General features: G+C 40.0%; 1 protein-coding gene across 25 annotated transcripts in view; it reads right to left on the bottom strand.

Annotated features, from left to right (window-relative positions):
• Positions 1-2,524: 2,524 nt before the first annotated feature.
• ERC1 (ELKS/RAB6-interacting/CAST family member 1) overlaps positions 2,525-27,018 on the bottom strand; it is a 161,255-nt gene continuing 136,761 nt past the window's right edge. For 20 of the 25 annotated variants that reach the window (XM_083572250.1, XM_083572258.1, XM_083572242.1 and 17 more), the window contains 3 exons: positions 25,458-25,559; positions 15,564-15,752; positions 2,525-9,222 (listed from right to left, as the gene is read on the bottom strand). In XM_083572250.1, coding sequence (XP_083428376.1) covers positions 9,085-9,222; positions 15,564-15,752; positions 25,458-25,559 — 429 coding nt within the window. In that variant the 3' untranslated portion in view covers positions 2,525-9,084. Of the gene's footprint in view, positions 9,223-15,563; positions 15,753-23,287; positions 23,355-25,457; positions 25,560-27,018 lie in introns of those variants that run through there. The other 5 variants (XM_083572251.1, XM_083572253.1, XM_083572254.1 and 2 more) reach the window with 2 other exon arrangements.

The following is a 27,018-nucleotide window of genomic DNA, read 5'->3' as shown; positions in this document are numbered from 1 at the left end:
CAGACTAGATCAGGCATAGGCAAACTCAGCCCTCCAGATGTTTTGGGTCCTGTTAGCTAGGGATGATGGGAGTTGTAGTCCCAAAACATCTGGAGGGCGAGTTTGCCTATGCCTGGATTCGATGATATAACGGAAAACATTGGTGATGGTAGGGAACCTTTTGTTTTTCCTCATGAGCAACCATCAAAGGGCTGCATGTTGGCTGTGGGTCTGACCTGAGGCAAATGTGGGCAGAGTGATGGATGTGACTCTTACCTTTGTACAGTAAGCTCCAGCTCCAGAAATAAAAAAGCCAGAGGTTCTCTCTCCCCCCCCACCTCACAATTTTTCCATCCTCTATGCAAAAAAGACATCACCACAGTTCAAAGGCACATTCCAGCAAGACAAAAAGGTATTGTGAAGGGGTGTGGCCTGAGGACTCCTGAGGGTCTGACACAGAAAGGCAGACAGGGGGAGAACATAATATTAGAAATTCAACTAGAGTGTATACCAGAGACTCAATCACTGTTATTCTCATGCCTGTTTCCTTTCGCCCCATTTTAGGCACAGATGTTTCAACACGGGACATCTTGCGCTCTTTTTACTGCCCGGCACATAAATGGTAACCTGATAATACATGAAAGAGATTTGGCACCTTTGCTGTTTAGCATAAGCAATGTTATTGTTACAGACCCTCTAAGTAGTGACTCAGGCATCTGTTCTAGGGAGAGAATCCTTGGCATTTATGAAGTTACGCTTTGACCACTTCCTGAATTTGTGACTCTTGAACCTCAGCAGCTCAGGAGTTCAGAAAGGGCATACCACTGAAAACTGCAACCCCCATGCTTTCTGAATGACACATTCAGATGTAACATTATATTTAACTTACAGTTTTGTCCAGCTAACTGAGGTATTAATTATGAGATAACATAGCAAGCCCTGGTCTGATATGAGCCCAGAGATCTCTATCTGCAGAATAAATCTAAAAGATATTGAATTAAGGCAATAGATCTGTTTCCAGCAGGATTCTTTGAGCCCCTAAGGCCATTTCCCATGCTTTATTGACAAAAATTGGTATTAAAATCCTATAAAGCTGAGACGGGGAGCCTGTGGCCCCCCAGATGCTGTTGAATTACAAATCCCAGCATCTCTGATGACTGGCAATGCTATCTGGGGCTGAAGTTCAGCGTGACCTGGAGGGCCTCAGGTTCTTCATCCTTGGCATAAGCATACATGAACTTCTAAGGCTAAGGTCATTATCTCCTAATACAAACTACAACAGAGATTTAAAGTCTGCACTGCTGCCCATTGATCAATTGCCCTGGATGCTAAAACTGCAGGGAGTGCTGGAGAATCAGATGCAGAGAAATTTTGTTGGAGTCCCAGTTCTAAAGAAGCCCCCAAATGTGTCTTGTTGCAAGTAGAGATGGGCTGGCACTGGAATTTCCAGGCTAGCAGATGAACCTGATGGGCATTCAGCAGTGGTGCATTATAGGACTTGCCATGAGAAAGGATGCAGCTCTAAGCAAGGAAAGCAAAAAAGCTGTCTTGTATGGTGAAAAGCCAGTTTTGCTAGTTTTCTTTTCTTTAAATCTGCTACTTACTGTTTTTTACAATTTAAATGAATGGACAAATTATTTAGATCAGGACATAATAATTTTCTGGTTTACTGAATCAGAAAAAAAACAAAACAAAGCCCTTATGCAATTTCCTTGAATGCAAAGATGTGAAATGCACAATAATCAAAGTAGAATGAATTTAAAAATAAGAAGAAATGAACCTGAAATGGCAGAACATTGCTGGAGAGTTTTTTTGTGTGTGTTTTTGAGGGCGAGGGGGGAGAAGAGCAGGATGCTTTGTACCACATGGCAGGGCATTGTAGCATGGATGGTTGGGAGTACAGTGAAAGAAAACCAAACCTTTATATACTTCTGTAGATATGCATGTATACTGGATATGCCATCCTGAGCATCTCTTCCATTGTACTAAAAGGGGAAAAAGTACCTTGGGACTTTTTTAGATATGGGGACAGGGAAGTAGAGGTCCAACCAGCATCAAAAAAAGGAAGAAAAATAATTATGGAGCTCTATGGTTAACCAGAAGAACTTTAAATATGTGTCATGTGACAACTGTGACAGTACCAAGAGAGATGTTCATGTCCTCAAATGCTGCAATTCCCTCCTCTGACAGTTCCATAGAAACACAACACACCCTTGGATTAGACAAGACAATTTAACCAATAAGGTTATCAACAGCTACTACCTGTGACAACTATGCTCTATCTCCACTGCTGGAGGCAATATGCCTCTGCACACCAGTTGCTGGGCATCAGAAGGAGAGTGCTGTTGTGTTCATGTCCTGAATGCGGGCTTCGATTGGTATCCGGCTGACCGCTGTGAGAACAGGATACTGGGCTACATATCCAGCAGGCTCTTCTTATGATCTTATGCTTTGGAGTCAGTGTAGTAACTACACATGAGGGTACGGAAGGAAGTGTGGCAAGAGGAAGGTTAAAAGACAATTAAAAACAACAAGCAGGCAGCACCATTTTTAAATAATTTTATAATTTCCTCATGAACTTAGTTTGTGAATAAAAAAAAAGGAAAGAAAAAAAACTGAACAAAAGTGTTTATATTATCAAGGCAAAGTTGAATATATAACACAATTTCTTTGCAATTCATTATCCTGTCAGTAACATGACTCCATCAATAAAACACATACAAGTTGAAGGCAGCGTGCGCACTTGCATCACAGACATCTATTATCTCCCGCTGCTGCTCCTTCCAGAAGGAACTCAAAGTATGCCAGACTATATATGCAAAGCTCATCTCCTCCTCTGTTAAAGTGCAACACATCACTTTCCAAGTAGTAAAAGATCACTTTCTGTAGTGTATGCGTGAGAGGGTTGTGTGTGTGTTGGGGACATCCTACAATTTTTCACTCCCTTTGACAGCCCGCTGTGCTGCCTTCACGAAAAATTTGTTAAAACGGATCCTGGTGATCTAAATTCAGCATGAGGTAAATGAGAGGGAAGTAGCAATACTGTCCTGGCAGGGATGAATGAACATGATGTTGCATCAGCTTTAAGTCATGCCAGTTGATAATAGCGTCTTCTGGATACAACTCCATTTACTTACATGGAACCTAAAGAAGAACACGAACTTTTGATATGCATAAATATGCTTAGATCTAGCATACCAAATATCACTGAAGGACAGAAGACTAGCTGAGCAAAGCAACACCTGTGAACTATTTGTATTTAGGAGGTGCCCACTGAAACCAGTATTAAGCCAAATCCTGGGTTCACTCAGCAGGGTTTCCCAAACTTTGGCTTCCAGCTGTTTCTGGACTACATTTTCCATCATCCCTGACCACTGGTCCTGCTAGCTAGGGATTATGAGAGTTGTAGTTCAAAAACAACTGGAGACCCAGGTTTGGGAAACCCAGATTTACCAGGTGAAATGATTGAGAGAAATGATTTAGCCATGAAAGATGGCTAAAAAACAAATTAAAGGAAGAATATCAATTAAGCTTGGCTTAATAATTATATCCCATATTAACAAAAATGTATCCCAGCATTCTCAACTTTTACTTCTGCTGCAGCAATGGACAATGAATTAAATAGACAGCAGCACAGGAACATTGGTAACCTCAAACTGAAAGGGTTACTGATATCCCCCAAATTTACCAGGATTTTTAAAAAAGGTACATTCATGTAAAATAAATTAAGATATGGCTAGTAGCAACAGTATTTATGATATGCAGATTTATGTTGGCCATACCCTTTAAAAGTAAATTCAAAAGTTTCCATCCCACTGGTGCAGAAAAGAATGGCAAGCCCTTTGTTGTAAGATTCTGAATGCACATTGTCAAAAGTGGGTACATACAAAATAACCACACACAAATAAACTGGGACTGACATAAATGAAGGTGCATTAAGAAATACTAAGTAGTTTGTGTGTAAAAAATAGAGACTAAAAGAGTGTGCAAAAATGCTGCAATGCATCCCTTCTATTTAAATTTGCAGTATTAAAGCCCCAGAGATATCAATGGAAAAAGTAGTTTCTAATGCTGCCCCTTCCTGTTTTTGAAAGGTCATCCATACATTACAGTATTGGGAGAGGGATAAAATCAGGAGTTAATAACATTGCTAAGAAGGCCACACTGGTTTGGTCTTCCTTGGTCTGTCAAAGGCAATTGAAAGGTACCTTGATCCTAAAAAATCCATTTCCTTATAAAACTGGGAGGAGTTGTCCAGAACTTTGCCTTTTCATATTTTGAATTCCTTTGGATGATACATTTAATTTTTTATATTTTTAATACACAACTTTTTTCATTTCTACTTCTTTTTTTATTATTTAAAACTGGACAACAGACACACATTGTCGGTAATTGTCCCAGCCAGAGGACCACACAGACAATAATTGACAAGCAGAGAACAAAACAGGAAAATAAAAAATAAAAAATATACCCCTGAAAAAGGAAAGGGGAAATACCAATGATGACAGGGTTACAGCACTCGCCACACACACTGAAAAAAGTCAGTATTCTTATGTTTACGCTTTTGACACTAAAAAGTTTGGAAATGCTTTTATTTTCTTTTTTAAAAAAGGTCAACAGACACAGCCATTTTGTTCAGAAGGATAACGGCTTTCCTCTACAAATGGAAAAAAGTTAAAAAACATTGTATTATAAAAACAGCACCTGCTGCACTGACAAGACTGAGTGATTGGCATGAGAAGAGTTTTGTCTTGTCAATTCTGGCAGCTTTCAGCCACCAATTGCCTGACTTCCCAATTCCACTCCCACCACTAGGGGCAGTGTTATTAAATCAAGAACTTCCTGTTTTCCATGACTATTACTGCTTAGTTCTCTGAAGTAGCACCTTCTAGCTCCAACTGTTTTGACATTTTTACTCAGGTCACTCCACAAACCCATGCTAGGTTGCTAGCACAGAGGTGTGAGATAGGAGGAAATCAGTGTTCCATTAACTTAGTGTTTCAGATATAAGAATTTTCCAAAACAGAATGCTCCCTGAATGTTAGAATAGAGAAAAACAGATGCCTAAAACTCCCATACTACATATTTCACAGTGATCTTCTAAAATACACTGAGAAGACCCAAATACACGGGTATATGATAGCACACACTCTAACCATTTCGTTCGGTTTTGGATTTTTAGAGTTTGGCATTTTTTTTAAGTGAAAGCAATATCAAAAGGCAATCATCATAGCAGACCCCAAATATGAAAAAGACATTTCACTAAGAAGTGTCTCTTATTAGTTCTTTGAACATTAGTAGCTAGTGTCACTGTACAATTCAGAGTCTGAAGTGCCATTTATTTTATTATTTTTAAACACCTGGATTTGATAGGATTGGAAGCAGAATCTGGATTCCTTGGGAGCATTAAGCAGTCCAATTAGGATGTCAAGAAATTACCTGGATTGTCCAGGGAGTTTTAATAACTGCACCAAATTTAAGACAAACTGCTCCACTACTCCCTCTATAGGGGGTTCCTGAAGTTTATAACCACCTTTTACATATTAGCATCTTTATAGCTTGAAAAAGCAACACCACATTCCTTAAGTACAACCAAGCCTTGTTATAACCCGGCAACAAAAGTATATGGCCATTGTTAGTGTAAAACAAGAGATTTTAGAATCTCCTGATAAGAGGCTATTTCTGAAAGCTGGACTGAAGAACAAGGAAGGTGAGGATACGTTTCTAGCACAACTGTCCAGAGCTGTATTTTCTGGAAACAAGTGGTAGATCTCACTCATTTCAGATATGGTAGATACAAAAATCTTTCAGAGCTGTGATAGTGTAGTGGCAGTCAGATTGCCACATATAACCCTTTTGGATCTGTGCATTTTGTATCTCATAAAACGTTAACAATGTTAACCAGATCCACAAGGCAGTCAACTATCTTGCACTCTTCTGTTAAAGGAAGCAAGTTGAAGCAGGCCAGGTTCAACAACAATTCATGGCCAACACCTTGCATTTAAGGCTCCACAGTTCCTAGAGAAATGCAGAGAGACAGGACCTCTATCCAAATGGCATCAAGGAGATTATCTGCAATGGCACACTGCTGATAAAGTCAGGTCATTGTTCCAAGATAAGATCTTGTTTGTTCTCTCTCTTTCTCTCTCTCGGTACTTTACTGAGGGATTAGATCATTTTTTTTACTGGGAGCTTAGATCAGGCATTAGGGTGACAGGACTCTGAGCTCATGGAATGGGGTGGGAAAGTTGTGTGCTTGGTGGTGGGATAAGACAGGAGTTGAAAGAGATGCATACTCCAGACTTGGGCTTGGAGAGGGAGGGGTTCAAACAGCAGGTGTGCTGCTGGGTGACAGAAACCAAATGGCCAGTGTGGGAACTGGCTCTGTTTCACAAATCCCCTCCTCCCCTGGAGCACATGCTGTGAGTAGAGTGGAGTGTAAACAATGGGCTTTATCCCAATTTCAGTTTGGTGGGCCCTGTACACACTGCCTTGGGAATAGCATCTCTCTGCTTAAGCAGCTCCTGTGTCTGTAGTAGCACAGCCACATGGTGGCAGCTGAGTTAAAGGCTCCAAAAATACTAGCATGGAGACCTGCAATTTATGCGATTTATGCACAGTGCCAGAAGCACATGGGGATGAAGTATCAACCACAAGCAACTATCTCCATCTCCACTCCCGAAATTTCAGCAACACCCCTGCCCCCAAAGCCACTATCAAAGAGCATCTGAGTAAGAGGTTTACAAGCAGAAGTCATTTCAACCGCTGATAAGGAAAATTCCATAGCTTCCCCCACAGAGAGAGTGGATTGTTTTACAGCAGGGAACAAGGGCAGCTGGAGACGCGGCCATATAACTTAATAGGATAGCCTGGGAGTGGTGGTGGTGGGAAGATGTTAGGCCTGAAGGCTGAGATGGTTTTACAGGCAGCATTAAATCCCTACAGTGAGTAATTAGGGATGAAGAAGAAAAGGCTATAAGGGAGATTTCAAAACAACAGCTCCTATCAAAATGTGCTGACTCAAAACAATGGGGCCAAAGGCGCGGTTCTGGTATGAGGCATGGCTCAATGGTATGTACAGTCACTGTCTACATGCCTTCCGGTAAAGGCAATTTCAACCTTGAGAACATTCAAGTCTCTCCCCCGCCCGCCTTTCTGAGAAAAAGCATCAGCCTCAGGCTATTAATGCCATCAGCTCTAAAACTACCATTCTGGATCTCCAAAGTCCTGAAGGTGCTAAGATAGCAATGTGAATTCCTCATCAGAAAATCGACATGAGAAACACTGTTTGCCATTCCAAACCAATCTTATTCATACTATATCTCCTTTCTGAGGTATCCCCAGGTTCCTTCTCCTGCATGAGAATGAAAGGAAGAAATAGAGCATCTTGAAGAAGTGACTGAATCCTTTCATTTTCGAAGGCAGAAACTATGTGTATAAAAAGTAGTAATAAAGGATTCATATAGTGCCTACAGGACTCCTGATTCAGTCAGAGAGGCTCCTGATTGGGGATATTGGGACTGTTCAATGTCCATGGGTTGAAGATGGTACTGACTGAACAGTAACTTTATAGAAAATTATTACTTGCTATATAGAAAATAATGTCTTAGGGTCTGGGTTGCCAAACTGGAAAGTTGCACTGGTGGAGTGGGGATACTGTTGAAGGGGAAAAGAAAAAGGCTTTGAGAGAGTGTCTGCTTTCTAAACTTTGAATGCATGGGCCTATCCATGTGTAAATTGCTTAAGCTGGAAAAGCCAAGCATGGTGATTCGGGCAATCATTACAGAGGTAAACGAGTTAGGAAAGCTTTGTAAGGAACAGTGATCTTTTCTCTTATTTCTTTAAGTTCAGAATCCTAACTCTTTCTTCTATGTTTGCTCCAAAAGGTTCTATTAATCCTGAAATCTGCAAGAACAAACATCAAAAACAGTTCCTCTCAGGAAGAAATAACCTGACACCAGAATTCTGTTCTTGTGAATGCCTGAAGAATGACACTATGCATAAAATGTTGCCTGGATTAAAACTGTATTTTCACAATTAGTGCAAAACAAGTGAATAGCCAGATTCCTATTTATGCGCCTGTGAATTTGGATACATTAAGAGGATGCCATTTAGAGAAACTATTTTGGGTTTACTCAATCTTTGGTGAGTGTTATAGAAGATACAGTGGTAGGGGCGACCATATCTAGTACTCTTGGAGCTGGGCATAGCTTATAAAGTAAACCCCTAAGAAATCAGAAATAGATAAAATGAGAAGTAATGCATAAAGAGAGCACCCTTCACATGAGAATGCAAAGCTATGTAGAAAAGGTATTAAAATTTGCCAGAAGAGCAAGAAACTTGGCTAAAGAAAACACAGGAAGCTGCCATCTAGCTTAGTAGTGTTGACTGGCAGTGGCTCTCCAGGTTTTCAGGTAAGAGGACCCTTCCCCAACAGCCACATGCATTTCATAGCTATTTTGGTAAACAAAAACAAGGCTTACAATAGGCAGAAAACCAGAGAAAGCATGTTTCCCATTTTTACTCAATTGAAGTTACCAAAGAGAACAAGGGATTCTCCTCACCACCCACAATCTCCTTGTAACAGCTTCCGCTTTTAGGATAAAACTCCTGTGCAGACATAGGCTAGCTAAATCAATGCTGGCCAACTGTGGGCCACTATCAGAACACACTCAACTTCCCCCATAAAGGAAGGTAGGCCAAAGATTTCTACTAACTGAAAAAAATAAAATCAAGGCAAGTGTTCTCCTGCCACCACTTCAAGGATCACCAGAACTACCTGTGTCCAATATATTGCCACTTCCATGCTTACTGAACTCAGTAAATTTCTGAGCAGACGTATCCCAAAGCCAACAGGAAAAGTAACTGGGAGGCATATTCCAAAGAAGAAAGGCAGTGAGAGGATGAATGCAGACATGAATCAGTATCTATAAACTGGAAGAGCGGAGATAGGTTCATTTGTTTCTTTTTATAAAAAGGTGCACCAAAAGTTTCTGTTTTCTCCCCCTCCCCACTTTCACACACTTCTGCATCCTCATGACTCCTTGGACTGACCGGGCTTGGCCCCCAGGCATGCTGCTGCTAGGGGGCTAGCACTGGCTTCGGTCATGATGACTCTTCAAGTGCATTGACAACTTGCTCCAGGATGTCAGGGCAGTGATCGGCTATCTGCTGTAGAATGGCATTGGCAAACTCTTGTAGCTCTGCACTGTCCCTCTCACCTTTTTCCAGCTCATTGTGAAGCTGCAAAAAAGAAAAGAAAAAGGACAAAATTAAGTAAACACATGTTTGTGTCTTAAAATGTCACACCAGCAATTAGTCCTTAGTCTGTCCTCCAAATGTACACCAAACAGGGGATCCCTATAGACACAACCACACGCAAAATATAATGCCTGGCCTGGGGCAACCATATTGACAGGTGTTGCTTTCCAGTGAAGATACATGCAAGCACACAGGAGATAAAAAAATGGATGGCATAGTTGCTGAATAACATTTTTTTTGCTTGGAGCAATTGCACCTGTAGGGGCACCTTGGATGGAATGTTTTAGAACATTTGAAAAGACATCTATTAATGCATAAACAAGCATCCCCTCCTTTTTACCGTACCTTTCCACAGTAAGGTCCACAAGCTGATTTACAGCACTACAAAAAAACCACCTAGTTTTCATCATCCCTTTGCATGTCTGAGTAGACCTTGATGATAAATTATGAAGCAAAAGAAAATTGGAGAGGTGTAGAGGGATGGAGAGGAGGATTAAAAGGGGGAAAAAACCCCAATGTATAAAGGGAAAAGTTCTTAACATATTGCCCACAAAAAGTTATCTTCATAAAACATCCTTGGGTCCTAGTTCCTACCACATTACTGTATGGCCACTACCATCTCCCAGGCTATTTATTTTTAAAAGGTAGTAGTTAACCTCACTCTGCAATTTTAATTCAATACAAGCAATCCTGCCAGAAAGAAAATTGCCATGTCAGATTCCAAATGTGTGCTAGATAAGATGCAAGTAAAGAGAACAAAAAGGTAGCTTTCAACATTTGAGGGAAGAATGATGAGATGTTTGCATGTGTAAATCTACAGAGGACTCAGCTATATAGCTGCAAATGTTTTAAGTGTGTTTTAAGTGCATTATACAAAAGTGAACTAAATGGTGATGGTGAGCTTATGGCAAATTTGATATATTTTTCAAAATGTTTTTTGAAAAAAGCATTTTCACAGCATTTTTTATTTGTGTCTAGATTCCACCTGAGTCTACCAATAGACTGGGGAGACATGACTGAGAGCCCCGGTTTCCTTCCCCACTCCAAGCTATGATGAGAATTCCACGTATGCTGGTTTGTGGAAATGACCAAGGACAAGAGATAGTTGAGAGTATAGGTGCTGACAGGTTCTTAGCGTATATCACAGCAAAAAAGAAACCACATTGTTTCAAGCAAGCAGCATAGCTGTGATCTATGTGACATCTTGATACTGCATAGGACGGTGGCACTCTGTGCACCCAAGGTATCTTCAACAGATTAACCCAAGGTATCTTCAACAGATTAAGCGGCATTCTTCTCTAAACCCATATTTCAAAAGAAGTCAAAAAATGGTCAGCATAATCCTTAATTGTAATGCATCTTAACTAAAAGTAGCCAAAGGGGCTCCCCCTAAACCAATACTGCTGTTTCCTAAGGCTCAGTGCATATTTTAAAAATAATATATTATATATTTATTTATACTCCACTAATTCCCCTCCCTTATTTGTAAGGCAGCTTACAAATAAAACAAAAACAGCTAAAAACACAGGGGGGGGACAGTAATTAAAAAAATTAAATATTAATAGAATTAAAACAATTATCATACATTTACATCTATTATATACATAAACAGGCTATCCTGCGGCTGGCCATTTAAAATCCTGCAAACAATTTCTGATCTCAACCCCCAATATCTCTCTTATCTTCCACAAGCATGGTATGCATTTTATTATAAATTGGTATGCAAGTACTGTGTACTTTAAAGCAGAGTGGACTGACTTCAGGATTGTGGGATCTACTTTTTAATGCTAGAATGCAGAGATCCTCCAACCAAAGACAAGCACAAAATAGCATCTAAGAGATGGAAGCCAGATGAATTAATGGTGACAAGCTAATTACCCACTGCACCTCCCCCATGATTGTGCAATTTATTAATGTATCTTAATAATTACAGCAACGTTATCACACAGGTCAGACAGCTCCCCCACCCCCCTTTTTGAGCAAAAAGCATTGGAGACTTTTACATGAATATAAGCCATGTAAGCATTTAAGACCAGCAGCGACGATCCACCATCAATACCTCCCCCATTCCCCCCTCCTAGGAAGAAAAGCAACCAATCCTGAACTCACTGCTTACTGCTGCTACAACGGGAAGAAAACATTTGGGCAACTTGGTAATATATACTTAAAGAGAAAAATGATCTCCTGTAAGTGTACAAATGTAATATAGCATTCAAAGGCAAACTGAATGGGGTGGAAGACTAATCTGAATCAATAGAAATCTGCACTAAGAGGAAACCTGTGCATGTGCTGTTTCAGAAATTAATTATATAAATTCTCCATGAGAAATCTGAAGACAGGAAGAATGGGATATGGGGCAAAAGTCACACACAGAAGCATTAGTGAACAGGGAAAGATCTGTCCCTCCCTAGAAATGTAACCATGATGTGAGGGGAATATCCTTATGAGCCACATCTATGTCTGAGGAGGCATGAAAATATAAGGTCAAGCTCTATAACATATTACTGTTACCTTTGAGGAGAGACTCAAAACCCAGAGATGGATTGGGAGTCTTGCTATACAGAGGTATTTCCTTAGAGACAGATGTGAATATTGTAATTACTTTTTGAAGAAACCGTTGTGTCTATGAATCATACCCATGTCTGAACATTTGTCAACATTTAATGAGAAGCAGTTCCCGTTTCCTAAACAAAATCATGCAAAATCACAATTCTCCCTACGATGATTTCCCCTCAGTGACGAAGTTCAACTATTTGAGAACGTAACTATTACTGAAGCCCAAGTCATGAGGAAACCATGGTAGGATGGTGGTAGATTGTGTTTTTGTTTAATGATATAATGCTTGGTTTCTAGATAGTGCAACACTTGCAATTTTTTGAAATATTAAGTGGTTTATAAGTGGTAACAAACAAACAAAACTTCTGAGAGATCCAGGGGAATTTACAGGATAATACTCCCTCTCAGCCCAATGTTTTGTCACATGGGTGCTGACAGCTGATTACAGTTGGTTTGTTTTTTTTTTAAAGTAAGAAGGAATCAGCTGTGGGTGCAATTTGATGGGGGGATCTTTTTGCCTCAGGGATTCAATAGAGGACAGCATGGACTATTTCAAATCAATAAGTGAAGACAGAAACAAATCCGAAATCCACTTCATGCATGGGATTGTATTTCAGACACATTTATCTTCAGAGACCTTTTCTTCCTTCAAATTATTGGACTTGCTTCTATTGGCCTTTTGGAACTTGGCTGCTGAAGTGCTTTCCCCCTCTTTTTTTTGAAAATTGTTTTAAAGTTAAAAGTGCAAGGAGAAAAGTTCAAACATCAGAAAAGATGAAAACCAGGAAAGATATGTGTGTGTGTAAGAGAGAGAAAGGGAGAGGGAGGGAGAGAGAAACAAAAACACACCAGGCTATAGAAACCAGATTATTGCTGTTGGTAGAGAATTAATGTCCAGTAGTTTATGCCTTTTTGGTGGTACACGAGTACTGGATATATTCCCGGTTTGCATATAATAGTGTGAATCATGAAAGAAAAAGTCTCAAGCTCACGGATGAAAAAGACTTAGTTAAATTTCCTTTGGTACAATAATTTAATTTCAGTAAAATGTACAACAGGTTAATTTGGATACAATGATTTAAGCATTTCATCTCGTTGCAAACAAAGCCAGTGAGGCCGAGTGGAAGAAAATTAGATAAGGAATTCAATTTTGATGAAGATAGCAGCAAGAACTGATGAAAGGTACTACTGCACAGGCTGACAAGGGAAAGGATGATAAATTGAATGACTACACAAAGAAGAGGGGTCAATGTTTGGGATAGAAATGAGTATTAGTAGAAAGGCTGGAGATACTATGGGACAGAGATTTTGCTGTACGATATAAGTAATGGAAGAATTAACAGAATTAAACAAGTGCTTTGCCTGAGAAGAGTGAAAACTGGGCAATGATTATGATGTGAAAGAGGGCACATAAAATGTTATTTCCAAGTATACAAGTAAAACATCTATTTATATATGTCTGTTCCAATGTGAGCAATACAGAAACACACACGACAAATACTTCAGTGCATTTGCACTCTTGGCTAGGCACTTAATCTACTCCAGCTGTTTTAGTAAGCAAAATGAGGGGCTAGAATAATGAGAGCTTTGTGTAAACAGTAACTCTGAAGAGGTACCAAACCAGGTCAGGAGCTTCAAGGTAATGAGTTAAAGTAAAAAGAATGTGGGGGTGAAATTGACTTTCATGTTTGTAACTTGCTAAAGGAAATTTAAAAATCAGATCTATGCTCCCTGGTGAGCTAAATACTTAGTTGCCTAGCAATTATCAGGAGGAGGAAGAAAGAAAAATCAAAGTATGACATTTCTAGCAGCAAAGTACATTATGTGTGTGGCTAAGTTTAGGACTTATGTCCATACTTCAAGACCCAAACAAATGGCCACCTTTTCCAAATCATTCATCCATAAAAACATCAGGAAATTGTGCCATTTTGGCCACAATCCAAACAACACAGAACTAGGTGTGCTTAAATCCACCAATCTCAGTGAGTTTAAGAATGTCTAGATTTCTGTTGGATTGTAGCCTATACAGCAATATAGGAGCATAACTATGCTTCATTTAAACAACACAAGCACAACTCCAGGTCAACCAGCTACAAAAAATTAGTAGATAGAGTAAATTTCAAGCAGTGAAATCAAGCATAACATCATGTCAAGCAAAATATCTTCAAAGCAGCCCCGATATGTGTAGCACCAATCCCTCCCACGTACTTAATGTGTAATCAAGGCAAAGAAATACAAAATCTCATTCCAGATAATTCAAGGGGATATTTTCTCGTAACATTTTAATAGTCAAGATTCTAGAGATCTCCAGTATCCATCTTGGAAGACAGCAAGCTGTGTGTTTTTTATTTTCATTTGATTGTCTCATTCAGACATAATGCTAAATTATGTTTATCAGATGCCCCCTCCCCTCCTCTGGTGCAGCAGGTGGCGATTGGAAGCTTTCATTTATTTTCATTTTAAAAAAACTCTAACCAAAATTTAGCATTATGTCCAAATCCAAACTGTGGCTAAATAAATAAGCTAATATTTACCAGTTTAGGATTTGGACTTTAAACTGTGGTTAACTGAAAAGAGAAGGGAAATTCCCCCCTCTTCTCCTTAGGGCTGCACTGGAGGAGGGAAAGGAGGAGTCTACAAAGGTCATGCATACAACATTAAATCATAGCTTAGCGTTACATCTGAATCAAACCATTACATTTTCTTTGGTTCAGATATGCAGAAACTTCTACCTTGAAAATTCAGTGGGTAAATCAGCCTTGATGATTTTCCACGTGTCAAGTTTTTACTGCTATTGTTGCTGTTCCGTTGTTGCTCTGCTATTCTTTAAATACAAACATCAACTAGAAGTCTGAATTCTAAATTGAAAAATTTAAAGATTCTGAATGTTTCAACAAGAGGGAAATAAGAAGTTATTATTGTCTCGTTAAAAGACAAAACGTGTTAGGAAAAATCAGAGACAGGCTTTCATCTGCTTCATACTGGACTTGGTGTCCCCATACTGGCAGTATTGGAGCCAAAAGAGCGCAGCTAAGAACCAAGAAGAAGCATTAACATACTTTCAGGAACCTCAGGTTCTGCAGAAGTGCAAAACAAATAATAATTCCAATCCCAACAAAACTCTCAAAGGTGACAGTCCCCCAACATCCCAATGAGGACTGAGTGTGATCAGTAGTTATCAGGAGCCACAAAATATTAAATATCATTTGGAAAAGAAAAACTAGAATCGGAAGGAGAGAAAGAGATGACCAACTTGAATTTCATAGTTTATACTATCCTAGAAGAAGGCATGGCAGGGTTGCTGGAAGCCTGAACTTAAGAGGAGTCCTGCTACATCAGACTACAGAATCCCATTTTCCACAGTGACCAACAATATACCTATGGGAAGCCCAGAAACAAGACAAGGGGGACCATAGGCCCCTCCTCCTCCTGCTGTTACCCAGTGACTGGCATTCAGACACATTATGTCTTGGTATGGCTATATATGGCTAGTAGCCACAGGTAGTCTTATCCTCCATGAATCTGTTTAAGCCCCCTTTTAAAGCTGTCCAGTTTGGTGGCTTCTTGTGAAAGCTAATTTTCTAACTGGACACTGTATGAGCAAGTGTCCATCCCAAACCTCCCGACATTCAGCTTCACTGTATGATCCCAGGTTCTGGTGCTATGGAAGAAGAAGAAAATGTACTTCTATCCACTTTCTCTGCATCATGTACAATTTAATACACCCTTTATCATCTGAACTAAATAGCCCCATATTGTTGCTTTACCTGCTCCAGAGTCATCTTCTGCAGCTCCTTCTCCCAAGCTGCACGGTTGTCATCCTGGTGGTAGGAAGCAGGCGGAGTGAGTCCACGGAGAATCAGGGGGTCCCGGTCATGGCACAGGGCTGTCAAATGTCCAATATACAACTTCAACTTGCTGCGATTCTGATCAAGGTCTAAAAGGGGCTGGATTACCTAAAATAAAAGAATGCAAGTCAATCATAATCTGACAAATACATAAGCAAATGGGACATTTACTTAATTATAACATAGAAAACTGGAGGAAAGCTAAGAGGAGTAACCAAATTCTCTCTACGTAAAAATTGCATGGTGGGGTAGGGGAGATGAGAAGAGAACGTGTGAATCCAGTCATGAGAAGAGTTGCATATAATTCTGTTTGTTTCACTTGAAAGGGCCCCCCCTAAGCAAATTAACAGATTTCAAGAAAAAAGTTTCTCTGCTATACATTTAAATACTAATTTAAAATGTTTTGCAGATTTATTTAATTATATCATGTGCTTCCTTCTAAAAGAGCACAGGGATTTGAAAGTAATAATTGGAGAATGGAAAATTGAGAGTGTGAACATTCTGTTGATTACAACCAATTAAACACTGAGGAATAAGAAAGAGAATCTCTAACAACAAAAACAAGGTACCAGGCCTGCATCAGCAATGGTTCCCTGTGGTGAAGTTTTAGCTGTCAAAATGTTCACATCCAGGCAAAATCTGTGGTTGCACCTTCTGCTTGTCAGCAGGCATAAGGTATCTTTCCAACCATACCCTCTAACTCTGCTAATGAACAAAGAAGTGTGATAATCTCCCAGTCAACAGAAACAGGTGCTGGGACTACTTTCAACATTGTCCTGCATACACAACTGTTCTGGCTCCTTTGCTATGTTTCCAACACTCTTTGAATGGATTAATGGTCGTGCAATAGGAGGAGCTGAAAGCTACAGATTAGTGGTGTCAAAATCCCTTCCCCAGTAAGACTGTAGAACCCTGTTTATAGCACATTAGGATTAACATTTTAGCACTGTAAAAAGAAACAGCATGGAATATTACTTCTGTTACAGGGAATTTAAAATTAAAAAGGCAATGCTGTAAGACTGTAAGGGCTACAGGACTGGAAAGATGTTGAGGATGACTTGATAGGCAAAAATATGGAAAGGAAATAAATTTCCATTGACACAATGCTTGTGGTTGGCTGCAGACAATAGTAGTAATATTGGCTATCCTACAAGACTTCTCAAAAACCCCTCAAGTTAGCAGGCCTGCAGTATAACTGATAAGTAAAACTATGTCCCACCCAGCAAGATAAGAACAAAGGAGAAACAATTCATTAGCAACACCATTCTTCTTTAAAGTTCGCTGCAAAATGCAAGTGTTTTTTGTTGTACACCCATTGTTAAAGCTCCTGTAATTTAACCCCCGCCCCCATGGAAGCCCTATATCAGCAGTTCTCAATTTACTTGAGTGCTGGAACTGGTAACTTGAAAGCAATATATGGTGTGGTCTGGTAATGTTTATTTTCTTGTGTTTACAACAGAGTGCATTCAAAAAGACATTCTTATCCCAAGAATCTTTATCATCCCTTCACTATGCACATCAGTTTTTGCCTATCATCCAGGCCCATCTTTTCCCAGTTACAAATGTGTAATTTTTGCATGACACAGGATTTTAAGGAGCCTGACCTCTGAATGGGACAGGGAAGGAAGTGAAAAATCTTCACCCTTCACTCCAGAAATGTATTACATGCCTTTCCCTTTGTTTGAAGCAGCTGATTTACCTCAAACATGATTTGGCACACCTAAAATTCATACAAACGGGTGGCTGACTGGAAAAGTTCTACAATCATGGGTTTGACAGTTGTATAATTCTTTTTACCAGTTCTAAATTCTCAAAAGCATACATCAGATTAGGGCTGAGACCAGTGTTGGCCCCTCTTGGGTTGATATAAAATTTAGAATTCACTTTTAAAATAGGGAAACAAAGGTCAAGAATGTAGAACTAGGATGAAGCATTGTTTGGTTGAGAATACAGTATTCTTTCCACAGAGATACCTATAAAAGATTATGTATGTTAAGGCTGCATGTTCTAATACAGTAGACATGTCTTCTGGTCATCTTTAGGTAGAAAGGAAACTAACAGTATCCTTTGAAATAGTAGCATTATCATTATCCAACTGAATATGAATGCTTGCTGAACTAGTTCCTTTCTGATGCCACTCTGTACTGTATAATGTTAGTCCTGTATGATGATACTGACCCCTTTTCCTTTAGTATAAACTATCTAAATTATGGGAACAGGACCCATTAAGTTGGAAACAAGATCATTTTATCCATGGATAAGCCACTTGCTGAAAGCATCCTAATTTGATTACTACTGCTTATTTTGTAAAGGGCTGATCCTGCCCTCTTGGAGAATAGTAAAGCTCACAGAGGAGTTCATTTCTTTCCCTTGGGATGCATTAACTCCACCAGTAAGTACCGTGCTTATCTCTATGTTTCTCCCACATCTAATTTGAGCTGGCCACTTAGCAAGAGTCACAGTGCTTCCCGCAATTGCAGAGCTTATCTTAAGAGGATGCAAAAAGCACCTGCCAAGCAGAAAGGCAGAGCTGGACAGGACTGATGAGCTGGGTTGCAAGTCTCTGTGCAACCTGAATGCTTTCTACAGCTTATCCAAGGTATGGGAATATTTTCTAAAACAGCCTTTCTGTATTAACAAGAGATATTCTGGCCATCCCTGTCTTTGCCCAAGCTAGTGGTATTCATTCAATGTCCAGTTTAACACATTTAAAGCACAATAAAACCTGCCAAACATGATGTAAAAAGTGCATTTGAAAATATTGGCACAATGTACCGAGTGAATTTATTTAAAAACCATAAACAGAAGTTGGCTCAATACTAAATGGTTATTTTCACTGCAATGCTGAACACTGGGCCAACTAGTAGTATTTATTAACCCTATTAAAATGCAGGTTGGATTGAGGAACAAAAAATTCACTTTGACTAACTTCCATCAGAAAAAAAGATCGCTCAAATACACTACAATAAAGTAAGAATAAAAAGAATACAGTTAAAGACTAAGACTAATTAAAAGCAGGTGACCAGAGATTTCTTTGTACCCCAAAGAGTACCTTTGTACCTTCTACAGGAGTGTCAGTCATGGCAACAATAAACTCCCCATGGCAATCTGGAATCCTTCAGGCATCATAAGCTTCTGACAGCAGACTATCTTAATAGGTCTAACCACCCCCAAAGAGGAAAATGGGTGCTGAAAGTCAAAACCTCAATATGAAGTGGTCTGACCACTTGATAAAAAATCCTCTACAGTCAAACCCACATTTCTGCCTGGTTAACACATAGTTTTGGTTGTGCCAATGACATTTTGTTATAGCCTGATGGCTTTTGTGGCAGTCAAAATCCTACATTGTCTCAAACCAGGAAACCTTGATGTGAATATTGAGGTTCCCAAGACAGCAAGCCAGGGGCCCCTCAACTCCAAATCTGAGACAGTCTCCATCAGGCCAGGCAGATAAACTGTCAAAACAGAACACCAACAGAATCACAATCTGTCCCTTGTGCCCCAACACCTGGTACAAACAGTCAAAATGTGGGCAGGACTGGGCATGGATCCTGGGAAAGGAATCTCTAATAGCTATATTGATTCTCCCTATTCACAGGGGGAAAGGAAAACACAAGAACATCCTTAAAAACTACGATCAATTTCCATTGCAAGTTCTGAATCTTTTGGAAGAATCCACTGCAGAACCTCAACAAGAGGTTCAAAACCAACAACAGTCACTTCCCCAGATGACTTTTCCTCCCTGCCCATAATGTTTCAACAGAAACCACTGTAAGGAATTTTGGCTGCATTGACAGTCCCATCTCTTCTGGTTTCATTTCTGCCAGAGTCAATCAGGAAATCATATTTATAAAGCAAATTCTTTCTGAAATTTTAATACACCATGAACAAATCCCATGGATTAATGATTTCCAGAGCTCACCGCCTTCACCTTGGGAACTAGCCAAACTTTGGGGGAGGAAAAAAAAAAACCTGGGGAAAGATACAAAAGAATGAACACTGCTTTCTCTATCGACACTCCCAGAAACAGCTTCCAAAGAGACTATGAAAAAGCTTGCATTATATCATCACATTTTTTTTTTAAAAAAAAGTGAATTAATGTACTCTTCTATAGATATCTGTCCACATCACAGAACCGCCACAACTGGCAGTCTACTTACAAAATGTTTCTGATCTTCACAACCAAATTCAGAACAGTGGAACAATGTTTTATGACTGAGATGCTTTGATGAAGATGGAAAACTGAATGTGCACTTGGCTGAATTCAGACACCATAATTTTAAAGAATTTCCAAGATGACTGAAATTTAAACTGGGACTAGAACTAGAAGAAGACTACTATTACCGTGCCCCCTGCCTTTTGCTCCACTTCTCTGAAAGTGGCCTGATCTCAAAAGTGGTTTGGCACCTGCCTAAGTGAAGCAAAACAGAACTGCCCTATACAGACTGAAGGGCAGATCATGGGAACATCAAATGTTTTTTATGTGTCAGCATTTTCTCCACTGTCAAAATGTTTTGGAAACTGGCAGTAAACTAATATGGCTTTTAAACAAAGTCATTTTTGGATATGACTGCAGGAGAGGAATCCCTTGATGACAGTAATGAGGTGGCTTCATATTGTTCAATGTGTTATGAACCACAAAGTCTGGGACTCAGTTCTTCTAAGATGTGTCAGATACTGTGTTAAAGCCTTTTTTCTGTGTTAGCGATAGTTTTAACATTTTTTAAAACAAAACCACAGAGTGAGGATGGACATATTAAGGTATGTGAAGGTATACAACAACCACCACTTCTTCCTAGTGAATTTAGGGAGTGAAATGGAATTAATTTCAAAGTCTTTGGCAAGATCCTCATTTTGATGTCAGAAGGCTGAAGCCTTGAGCATGGCACGTCTCCAGGTAAATTTTCATGATGATGCCTTTTAGTAATCCAATAGACTGCATTTTCAGTTTTATTTAAGGCTCACTACCACAGAGACAATTATTATTCAGTTTTTTCTTCACACAAAGATCATGTTGGCTTTCAGTGCCTATTTTTCCACAAGCTGACCATTATGATGAGCAAGATAGTAAAGGTGAGAGCTACATTTTACAACTGTATTGGTATGGACCAAATACAAGTAATAAAACCTTTGTTAAATTTCCTGAGTTTGCATCCAAAGATTAGTCAAGATTAGTGTGTTGGGATTAAGACTCAAAACCTCTGAACATACTGCTAGTTATTATTATTTTGGGGGAACGACGACGACGACACTATTTGTTCTTGTCCTTGAGTCGAAACAAAATAAAAAAAATTCCTTCCAGTAGCACCTTAGAGACCAACTAAGTTTGTTATTGGTATGAGCTTTTGTGTGCACACTTCTTCAGATACACTGAAGAAGAAGTATCTGAAGAAGTGTGCATGCACACGAAAGCTCATACCAATAACAAACTTAGTTGGTCTCCAAGGTGCTACTGGAAAGAATTGTTTTATTTTGTTTTGACTATGGCAGACCAACACGGTTACCTACCTGTAACTTGTCCTTGAGTGATAGACATAATTCAATTAAAAAAACCAAAACCCTTTTTACTTAACACGTTGTGTTAAGGGCTTTTCATGTTCATTCAGACTTCAAAGTGCCAGGAAATTTTAGTTGACTATAACTAAATGAGCATTATTACATAAAAGGTAAATTCTGATTTTTTTGAATGGTGGTACCAAGCCTAAGTGGTTGGTATGGAGAATGAGGTTGGGGGGACTTGCTGAAGGGAGCAAGAGGCTTCTGTGTGGTTGATGGCGAAAAAGTTGGAAGAATGAAGGCCCTAAGTAGGAATATAACTAGGCATAAGAGGGAGGAGGGCAAGGCCCTAGGCAGGGAACACTTGGGACATGAGTTACTCACATGGAGTATAACAAAAATGGTAACCACAAAGAGAGATGACAGGATTGAACAGCAACCCCCAGATGGGCCTCTGCAGGACCTAAGAGCTAAGGGGTTTCTTACTAGTACAGGCTCAGCCGTTCAACATCAGCTGGTACTTCCTCCTGAAATAGGAAGTACATCAGGAACTATTATGGTAAGGTTTGACTTGACTCCTATGGTGTACACATTTATCTCTGGACTGAAGATACAGCATCATGGTTTATTAACTACTTGCAGCCACAGGTAAGGAAGCTCACCTTGGGTGTCTCAGGTTGACAGAGCAAGTCCTTTTCACTCTAAAGCATTTGACCTTCTCTGACTATATACTGACTACAGCAAGGCACTGGAAAGCTGACCAAATACAAGGGCCCATTGACAAAACTTCGTACAAACAATACACATAGCAAAGGCACAACACACTTTGTATCAGTACTGTATACTAAAGAGCTAAAGATTTCAACTTTCACACTTCAATAATGGATCTGCTGTTCCATCTTCTCTCTTGTCCATTCCAATATTCACATTCTCTTTCTTTTTCTTGCATCCTCATGTCCTACCCTTTGCCTCTCTTATTAAGATTTCAAATGTAAGAGTTATACCACACCAAATAAGTTGCAAACAACCACTAAAGCCCCAGTGATGTCATTACCCTTTTATCTGTTGTGTCAGTTCTTGTCTTCCAAAGTAACAGGAGCGAACACTTTGTTGACAGAGAAGCACATATGTTTCCTCAATTTTATCCTCTTTGTACATGCAGTGTTTAAATGGAAGTTCCTTTAATCAACATCTGCCACAGTATTTTCATTTTACCATGTAAATGAGTCTGAACTGCTCCTGCCTTCTAAGCTAATTCCTCTTCCCCCTCATTAACTTACCTCTCAGCTCACCCAGCTCCCTGGCATTCTTCGGCATGATACTTACTCTTCACCATCATGTTGAATAGTTTTAACACCATACACAAACACAAAGACATGGCAAAGAAAGACTCCAAAGGGGCGTGAGATCACTAATGAGCATGAATTAAATCATTCCCCCCTCACAAATAAAGGGAGTGCCAATTCAACTCTCAGGTTGTAAAATTAAAACTTTGGCCCTATCACAATTGCTGTGGGTTTCCTACATAATTGACTTAGAACGAAGGATCTGATCAATGCAACAATATATTTAACAAGACAATAAATCAGGCAGAATGCAGAAAAGTTGGAAAGCTATTTCTTCCCTTAAGTTACTATTAATCTTCTCCAAATCCTCATTTTCTTTATCAAACATTGTAGGTAACTGGGGGCACCCAACAATCTTGCAGCAATATCAGCAGCATGGTTCATCGTGCTCAAATCCTGCAGAAAAGTGATTTGAGTGATTTATTACTTTTAAAAAGAGAACCTCTGGATTGTTCAGCTTTATAGCAAAAGTTTTTTCTAATTGCAAATATTAGCTACCATGGTTAAACTGTACTGTTAAAGTATAATGGCGACATTCCCTCTTACAACATGAATCATGCTGCTGCTTGCATATAAATCCAACCACATGCTCTGGGAGTGTATTCTCACAACGACACAAAACAGTAACAAGTTAACAGATTAAAAAAATTAAAAAATACAAATAAGTAGGAAAACATTTACATGCAGAGACCACATTAGAAAGGGAAAGGAAAGACACCCAAACCTCATGAATCACACAGAAGCAAGATGCAAGAGTGACCATGGGAAACTTTTCTACTGGTAAAGAAAGCTGATTCTCACCGTTCTGAACAAAATGGCTGAACTAAGAGCATCTGATTGGCTATGCCCAAATACCCTCCTCCTCATCCTATTGGTTGAGAGAAGACAAGGGGGAAAAGCCCCAGAGCAGCATGGGAATGAAATAAAGACTCGATTAGTATTTAAACCACACAAAAGAAAAACGTTCTAGTGGGAGAAAAAATAGCCACTAATTCCTTGTATCTTCTACTCTGCTATCTTCAAATACCCTGAATCACTATAAGTATTCTTAGGTGATTTAGTTAATTTCTGAACATTAAAATATGCTGAAGGCACATCTGATTGGTAATTGTGGCTGAACTTCTCTACATCTGACAGTTTGCCTTCATCTCATATGATCACTACTTTCTGCTGCAATCATATTTCACATGAAGGAAATGCCCCTTCGCCTCCTTTCAGTGTGCAAAACAAATATCCTTTTATTCTCCAGGAAAGTCAGAACTGCAGAGCATTGTTTTAATCTGCAATATCAATGCTGCTCCATCATGAGAAATGTTATGTCTGACATCTCCAAACAGTAGCTTGAAAGTTTCCAACTACTGATAGCCTCAAATGGCTTTCAGGCAGGACTCTCAGTTCCCTACTGCAGGTTTTAGAAACGCGTCCCCTTGGCAAATAAATAAATAAAGCAGGATACAATAATTCCTTTGGTGGCTGTACTTTGAAATAAATACCTTCTTAAATATCTTAAGGGCTGTCACATGGAAGATGGAGCAAGCTTGTTTTCCTCTGCTGCAGAGGTTAGGACCTGAACCATGAACCAATGGATTCAAGTTATAAGAAAGGCGATTCTGACTAAATGTTAGGAAGAACTTTCTGACAGGAAGAGCTGTTCAATAATGGAATGGACTCCCTCGGAAGGTGGTGGACTCTCCTTCCCTGGAGGTTTTTAAACAGAGGTTGGATGGTCACCTGTCAGGTATGCTTTAGTTGTGATTCCTGCATTGCAGGGGTTGGACTAGATGACCCCTGGATTCTAATTTTAAAGCTTAGCATGATAGAAAGTGGTGGGGAGAGAAAAATTACGAGTGACCTTTCCTTTGTTTTTGTTCTTTGTGTCCTTCAAAGGAAAGCACACACAACATACCAAGCTTCCCTAAGCTCCCCTCCCCTTTAATATCACCTTTGAAAGTGGCTGAAGTATAATTTTTACATCAGTGGCCAATTTCAAGCATTTTTCAACACATTTACAGTGGCGTAGCGTGGGTTGTCAGCACCCGGTGCAAGGCAAGTAATTTGTGCCCCCTAACCCGTGGATTTGCGCCCCCTAACCCGTGGATTTGCGCCCCCTAACCCGTGGATTTGCGCCCCCTAACCTGTGGATTTGCGCCCCCTAACCCTAACCCCCAGATGTTGCGCCCGGTGCGGCCGGCCCCCCCTGCACCCCCCATGCTACGCCACTGCACACTTACATTTTTCATTTCTCCCCATAATCATTGCACAACATAGTCATACTTTTATATAAATGGGATACCTCTATGCTGGTTTTAGAATTACAAGAGGGTGCAGATGTGTGAGGTATTCACCTTATCAAGCTAGATGGTAACCAGATAAGGGTTATTATTATTTCTAACTAAGTTGGTGAATGCTGCAGTACTGGCGAGAGCTTTCTAGTTAGGAGGTCCTCTTGTACTGAATATGGGTTTTGCTAAGCATCTTGTTAGTTTCCAAGCACGTCTCAGTTCAGCCAGCGACATCTGAAGTTAAATTGTGCATAGGAAATGGTAAATTGATTCTCTTTTAGGACAAGCTTCAGTGAGCATGTACAGGAACAGCCTATGATCATTTAGCGCACAGGCTGGGATTTCCTCGCATGGATGCAGCCACCCTTACAAACAAGCAATAAGGCCACAGATTTGAGCACACAGGTCTCCATAGAAAGAAGCAATCTGAAATGACTGTTCACTTGAGTTACACTAGGAATGATATGCCAACAAATCTCTGCTAGACCAGTCCTTCTGAAATAATGAAATCTAATGATTTGCTAACAGGAATTCCAATTTTATACCAGAGCGAGGAAATCCATGTCATAAATCAGAACAAGCTAATTCTTTTAATTCCCTTTTGGAAAAGCTGCTTCTGGTCTTAGATATACAAATCAGTACACACCAGTAGAGGATCACTGTAAAAAGAAAAAGAGCAGGGTTCTTACCTGATCTGGGGAGGGTTTATGGTTAGTTTGGTTGGAATGAGATGACGATTTGAGGTGATCATCCTCATAGTTATCTGCCATCAATTTCATGCGATTTTGAGTCTGCAAAAGAGACATAAGAATACTGAGTTTTCAGGGTTTTATTTATAAAAGAGATTTACACAATGTATTAAATATAACAAGAGAACTGGAGTATAAATTTCCTATTATATACAGATAATCATATAAAATAATATCTAATTCCAATTTCAAGTGATTTAAGGGGAAAACCATTTTCGTATGGACAAGCCATTCGACATATCTGCTAAAAGCAAATAACTGATAAAATATTAAACTATAAGAATATGGTAGTATTATAATACTACTACTAAAATTACCTTTCCTATCACTTTATTGATGAAACCTGCTTGGTGGGATTAGGTAGGTTTAGACTTGTTGGTACAGAGAACGTGTAATAAATGTATGATCAGGAAAAAATTTAAGATGACAGTAATATTGTTTTTTATTTAATTAAAAAAAAAGATGACAGTAATACTGAATCAGGAACACAAATACAACCCAAGGCCTAGTATTCTATTAAGTCAATTCCCTACAACTTCCAAACTTTTAAGACTCTTTCCAGTTCGACACAAGAGATGCTCAAAGGTAAAATAAGCAAAACAGAATATAAGCATATGGAGATGGATCCCTTTTTTGTAGGCCTTGTGACAAGTCACCAAGATGTTAAGACTTTTAAAAGGTATTTGAAATACCTAGAAGAAGCCCTGGAGGGTGAATGACTTCACAAAGAGGAAGCAGAATGGAAAGGGCAGCTAATAAGGACAAGAGGCTGCTAACAGGCCAGAACCCCCCAAGTGGGAGGAATAAAGTCCAGGGTTTTCTGACAGGAAGTGTTTGTTTGTTTGTTTGTTGGGTGGAGGGACAGTGGCTGAACGTGGGGGCGGGATGAAGAGGCAGGACACCAAATCCTAGGACTAAGATCTGATATCAGGGAGTAAAGATGCTACATCTAAATGGCAGTTGCTAGGGAGTGGTGTTGAACTCAGGAGCGCACGTGGGGGTGGGGGTGGGGAAGGAGGTGGCTAACTGGATGTGGGAAGGGGCTGCATGTTTTCCGGCATCTGCCCACGTTCCCCATTCACCCTGGCGAGTCCCAGGGCTTCTATCTCCACTTTGGGCAGCATGACAAAGCAGCAGCCGTGAGCCGGTTGGGGCAGCGCTGCCTGCGCGTCCCTGGCATGGCGGCACCGGGATGCAGCAGCAACAGCAGCGGAGTGTGGAAAGGAGGAGGAAGTGGCTGCTCTCGGCTGTGCTCCTAGCCACTGGACGCTGAGCTGGGCAGGCTGGAGCCTGTGTGCAGTGTGAGTGCCCGAAAACCTCACTTGGGAATGCGGCAACCACACTGCCTCACCTGGACCTCGCTTGGGGTTGGGCTTGGGATGGGGAGAGGAAGGGAGGAAAGGCGAGGGGGTGGGAAGGTCAACCTGCCCAGCATAGTTCTCCCCCCCCACGCTCCCCACAAACACCGCCTCTCTGCGCGCTGGGGGAGAGTCGCCAACTT

This window comes from Podarcis filfolensis (assembly GCF_964270895.1).
Source record: "Podarcis filfolensis genome assembly, chromosome: 10".
NCBI classification, from domain to species: Eukaryota; Metazoa; Chordata; class Lepidosauria; order Squamata; family Lacertidae; genus Podarcis; species Podarcis filfolensis.
The sequence above is the reverse complement of the archived record's forward strand: the minus strand, read 5'-3'. Positions and strand labels throughout refer to the sequence as shown.